Here is a 6271-nt window from a genome sequence, read left to right on the forward strand (position 1 = left end):
TATGATGATAATAATATTTACCTTATTAATAGATAATAGAAGATATCGTTAAAGAATTTCTTACCTTGATTAATGACTTGTAATTGCTTAGATAAACCTTGATTATACGGAGCACTTCGTGCTGATAACGTGTTGTGATTTAGGAGTTTATAACTACCTTTAGTGGCCTATGCTTTAATTAAGAACTTGTATATATATATATATATATATATATATATATATATATATATATATATAAGAATAGATAGGAAGTATACTCTGAGAATTATATGAGAAAATGATGGTGTCTCTCACTTACATTCATGATGTCAATTTATACTACTCAAATCACTGTAAAACTCTATTCATCAAATAGTTAAATCACTGTACAACTCTATTCATCAAATAGTTTAATAGATATGTTGTTAGAAATTTGTCTCACAAATCTTTGACTTTTGAGACTTTAGAGATATGTAGAAATAAATATGTCAGACACACAATGTATATTATAACAGTGATATAATTATCAATTCTAGATCCGCCCACTGTATATTAATATTGAAAAGTTTGTCTTATTGGCTAACTGTGGAGAAATGTCTATTAGTGATTTTTCTTCTGTAGAAGATTTTTTTAGGTAAAGGTTGAAAATACACATTCAAACAGGGCAATCCTGCAAATTTTATGAAAAATGGTCAAAATACAAACAGTTGACAAATCAGGTAATTATTGGTCACTGTTACTGAAATCTAATCCAAACTCCGGATTCACTAATTGGTAAAGAGAATATGCTCGGAAACAATTCTTTTATGCCGCTCATGAAAACGACATAGATTGAATATGCTCAACATAAAACTAGATGCTGATGTCCCCTCTATTGTCAAACATTGTAATGTGACATTACATTTACACATTTTAATAATTGAATCACACATCAAACTATACAAAGCTTAAATGATCTCACACAAAGAAAACAACACATAAAAATGGCAACTTATATTATTCATATAGGTAATGAACAGAAACCAAGTAATATCTACATTTTTTGCATACATAACTAAATAATCATTAAACTCCCTAAACCAAAAAATCAACACAAACAGAACTCTATATGACCATATCTACATACTTAACTCGAATCCAGGGCCGGTCTTGACTTTTTACGACAACGTCAAACATGTAGCCCTGCTCGATTGCTCGAAACGTAGTATAACAATAACAATATGGTACATATGCCGAATCAAGCACTTGACATAGCAGGAACCATACTTGGACCCGACCCATGACTTCCACCAAAGAAATTCGTCACAATCGACTCAACATCTTCAAGCCCAACCCCGATACACAAAGGGTTCGCCACATCATCCACATTGGTACAAACCCTCACGTTCGGACCATCACGACACTTCCCCATACATTTGCACCCCACCACATCCGCTTCTCCACCAATCGCGCTCCTAAAATTCTCCAACAACATTTCAGCCCCTGATTTCTTACACTTGCCACCCATACAAACCTCAATCTTATTATTAAGAGTATTAACACCAACTTCACCTACATTACTAACATCCTTACATATTGCATTCTCAGTGACCAAGTTTTCAACTTTTTCAAGAACTTGAACTTGAACGGATGCTGTTGATTCTTGATGATTCTTATTCTTGGTTTTGAGTTGTTTCATATTTACTACATTATCACGATCGGATTCTGAAGAAGACGAGCTCGAAGAAGATGATGAATCCTTCATCGTATTCATCATCATCGCTGCTTTCTTTTTGGCTTTTTCTTCTTTCTTTATTCTTTTGTATTCCATTTTCTCTGCTTTTAACTTCTGTAATTGCCCAACCAAAACCTCTGTTGCTTCCTACATAATCACCAATATAAGGTCACTATTTATGAACTATACAATTATTTTTCACTAATTAATTAGACAAATCATCAAATTACAGTAACCAAATTCTAGTAATAAAGTAAATATGTAATGGTAAGTCTCTTGCATTATTTTTTATTTTAAACCAATTAATTTTGTTACAAATTTAGTAACTTTTTTATAAAACAGGCAACGATTCACCTTGTAAGTTGTAACATAGTAAATATTACTATAACAGAAATAAACTACACACTAATATTTACATAATTAATCAAATCACAGTAACCGAATTCTGGTACTAATGTAAATATGTGAAAGTTAATTTCTTGCATTATTTTTACTTTTTATACTAATAAATATTGTTACAAATTTAGGAACTTTTTTATAAAACAAGCAAACATTCACACATTATAATAAAACTAAACTACACATAAAGTAGATTGTATAACCAAATATCAAAAAAGTATAAAAATTAATCATACCGAAATCATGTGTCCCTTAACTTGTTGATCCAACGACCCATGATCAAGATTCAATCCAAATCCCATCTCACTAAAATCAGCCAAATTTTTCGACAAACCCTTCAATAATTTCATCTTCTTTTTCATCTCCTTCTTCTTAGTTTCCATCTCTTTTACCGCCATTCTCGGGGGCCCACTATAATACTCTACATGACTCTTGTCAGAAAACCCAACTGAAGCAACAACCGACTTCCGGTTCGGTTTTTGTTGTTTAAATCCAACCGAACCGGGTTTTCTCATCATCGGAAAATATTCATGCGACTTAATGGCATCAGTGGTCGTCGAGAATTTACACGGCGACTGACGGAACACAGCTCCGGCGACCTCCATAATTAAAAAATAATTTGATAATCGAATTTGTGACGTAATAAAAAAGGATTGAATAAAGCGGTGGTGTGTGTGTTTGTTTATTAATTTATATTTCGTATAAGGAAAGTATTGCGTGTAGAAGATGAGGGTGCTTTCTAGTGTATTGAGTTTGAATTGAATTTGGATGTGAAAGGAGATTTTAATATGAGCCGTTGGATAAATACATCGAGATCTACAAACCGTTGGATGTGACGTGGCAAGTGATTGCAGTTTGGCGCTCGCGCGCTTGTGACGGTTATTAGTTTACCATGCTCTTTAGGCTACTTGACACGCGCTTTTATTAAATCTCTGCCGTTGGATTTAGTAATGTATTATTTCAAGCTTACGGGGATGACACTCGGAGAGTTAGAAGACACGTGGATACTTAGTTTCCACTTTTTTTTTTTTTGAAAGTTGTCATTAAAGTTCTCAAGAGAGTGACCTAATTCCTCCGCAAGAGTAGCTGTTACATCTAGGGGTGTTCATCAGTTCGGTTTTTAATTTTTTAGTTTATTTGGTTCGATTTTTTCGGTTTTGAAACTTATAAAATCAAAACCAAAAATCAAACCGAAACTAAATTTAAATATCAAAACCATAACCAAAACCGAACCGAAAACCGAATTTTATTTCGGTTTGGTTTCGGTTAAAACCGAAAATCACTAAAAATAAAAATCTTAACCAGCATAAACTTACATATAAATTAGAAATAACGGTTGTGGAATTAATTTAAGTATGCAAGGTATATAACATGTTTATTGTTTAATAAAAATGTAATAATACATCAAATATAATATTAATATATAAATATTATAATTATAAATATGTTTTAATATGCTATTAATTTAAATTCGGTTTTTAATTCGGTTTTCGGTTAACCAAATTTAAAATTTTTAAAACCAAATTACGAATTCGGTGTCGGTTTCGATCGACCCGAAATCCGTTTAAATAATTCGGTTTGGTTTTTCTTGGTTTGGATTCGATTCGATATTCGGTTTATTCGGTTTGAAATCAAATGGTGCACACCCCTAGTTACATCAACGCTACATAAGGATGGCAACAGATCGAATATGAATCGAGTGATGCCGTATTCATATGCATATCTATTTAGTTTTTGTTCGTTCATATTCATATAAATATCCATATCCATTTAGTTGTTGTTTCATCTATATCCATATCCACTTAATGAGGTAGGTTAATAGATATTCACTGGATATTAAAAAGATGTTATAATATTTCCTAATATGCGATAAAAACAAAAACGTAGTATAACAAAAATATATATAACATGACATAATCAAAATATATCCACTACAATGTGTAATCTTTGTCGAAGATAAACACATTCGTTGAATTTACTATTAAACATAGATGATGAAAGTTATATATGTAATTTGTTCGTTAATTTTGTTATATATACCCGTTTTAGTGTAATATCTCATAGTTATTTCATTATAATGTTGAACGCAAAATATAAATCTAATGGTAAATGTATTTGTAATAGTAAATATGTAAGTTTATATTTAAACTTATGTATTTGTATATGTATTCCGGTTGTTAATGTATATATTCATGGATTAAACTTTTCATCCATGTCCATATACACATCCATTTAGGATCATCCATATCCGGATCCATATTTATCATGAAGCGGGTGGATCAGATGGATATCCGCTGGATCGGGTGGCAATTGCCATCTCGAGCGCCACATCAGCACTTTCTTTCCAGGACTAACTCTGAATTAAGCACTATCAACAGTGACATACTTTCTCAAATAAAGTGGAACCCACTTAAGTTATTTAATAAAAGAGTTTAGAAGCTTTAATGTTTATAGTACAAGTAACATATACATCCATCCACAAACATTTCAAAGAAAGACAAGAAGGATGGCGAAGAGAAGGAGGGCGGATTTTGACTAGCCCATGACTATTTGTTGCCAGTGACTTTCTCAAGAGGGCGCCTGGATGGGGAGAAAGACATGACTATTGGAAACTCTCTTATATTTGTCTATCTATTGCCACTCTAAACAATCAAAACTAAGATTAATATTAACACACAACCATATCGACTTCCGCTCATCATTTCAATCCATTACTAAATATTTCTCTCTCAATCATGACATAACTCTTAAACCACATATATTGGTGTATATAACGTAAAGTGAATGAGAGAATTTTTCAGGTATGTCTATGAAGTGATGACAAATCTCACTCGTTATATAATTTTCGTTGTTTTATCGTAACTTTTAATTGAGATGATTAATTGATTAGTTACTAATTGTATGTCTCCTCAATATTTGAAGTTAAAATTAAAGTGGTAACATGAACAAACGTAGGGGTGGTGCGCATCGCTGCTGATAATTGTATGCGATGACGATGGTTATTTACTACACAGTCAGTTTGCATAGTAAAGTATTACAAACATGTCAAAATATTAAAGGGTTACAAACTTACCATAATTTACATCCAAAATATAGAAGCAAAACAAATATGCCAAAAGTAAACTTATAAAGAAACACCTTAACATCATAACAATGATGATAAGTCCATATATACCACCTGACCCGCCCATGTTACCACCTCTCGGGTCTATAAACAGGGGCGGATCTATTCAGGGGCAAGTGGGGTCACTTGCCCCCAATAAACTCGAAATTGTTACTGTACTTTTATGGAGGTTTAGTTAAATTGAATGTGAGGGATTGTTATTTGCCCCCAACTCTCTTCTTGTTAAGCTCTTTGTCGAGATCTTAATGAAAGATAAAGGGAAAATATAGTGAACTTTAGGTCATGAATTTTAATGAAAATGATTTGATGTGGAGTCTAAAAAAACCGAGTAAGGTGTTTTTGAGTTGCAGAGACTATTTGGTGAAGATAACCAAATATGGTATCCACTGGCATCTGCTTTCTCTTTCTTATATTAAAAATTTCCTTTCAAACCCTTTTTTTAGAATATTAATATAAAGCCCTCATAATTTTTAATATCTCTCTCATCAATCTAACTAGGAGGTAATACCCGTGCGTTGCACGGCTAGTCTCAAATTTCACTTTATTGAAATTCGTGTTTCGAATGATTAGAGTCATTCGGATCATATGTACTAACTGTTGGTCCCTTGATAAACAACATGAGTATTGTAGAGGGGGTGAATACAATTCTTTTTAATTAACTTAATAGTTAAACACAATTTAGTATTCAAGCAAGTAAATTAAATAGAGTCAAAGGTAATTTTTCAACGGTTATTCTTTATTGATTAAGTCACAATCAATTACAACTATCCTTGGCGGAATGATAGTTGGTTGATACAGATTTACCTAAGTATAGCTACAGAGTATGTTATAAGCTATTACATGTTTTGGACTCTAAATAAACAAACCCATACCACTAGTTGTTACAATAGTGGATACATCAATTTATACTAGTCTTATTATCCGTGTAATTATTCTATTGTCCAATGGTACATATGATGTCTGTACTTGTGGGGACAACTGCATCAGAGAGCGTGCTCTCCTCTTTCCTCTTTGGTAGCTATTTGCAGGAACACCCAAATTTGGTTTGGCACCAT

The 6271-nt window shown here is 32.4% G+C and overlaps 1 protein-coding gene across 1 annotated transcript; it reads right to left on the reverse strand.

Annotated features, from left to right (window-relative positions):
* Positions 1 to 936: 936 nt before the first annotated feature.
* Positions 937 to 2794, reverse strand: LOC139847227 (diacylglycerol O-acyltransferase 3). The gene is made up of 2 exons (XM_071836880.1): positions 2329 to 2794; positions 937 to 1840 (listed from the first exon to the last, which is right to left on the reverse strand). The coding sequence occupies exons 1-2, from the start codon at positions 2695 to 2697 to the stop codon at positions 1217 to 1219; spliced, it is 993 nt and encodes a 330-aa protein (XP_071692981.1). The 5' UTR covers positions 2698 to 2794; the 3' UTR covers positions 937 to 1216.
* Between the last annotated feature and the right edge of the window lie 3477 nt (positions 2795 to 6271).

Source organism: Rutidosis leptorrhynchoides, chromosome 5, assembly GCF_046630445.1.
Source record: "Rutidosis leptorrhynchoides isolate AG116_Rl617_1_P2 chromosome 5, CSIRO_AGI_Rlap_v1, whole genome shotgun sequence".
Taxonomy (NCBI): Eukaryota; Viridiplantae; Streptophyta; class Magnoliopsida; order Asterales; family Asteraceae; genus Rutidosis; species Rutidosis leptorrhynchoides.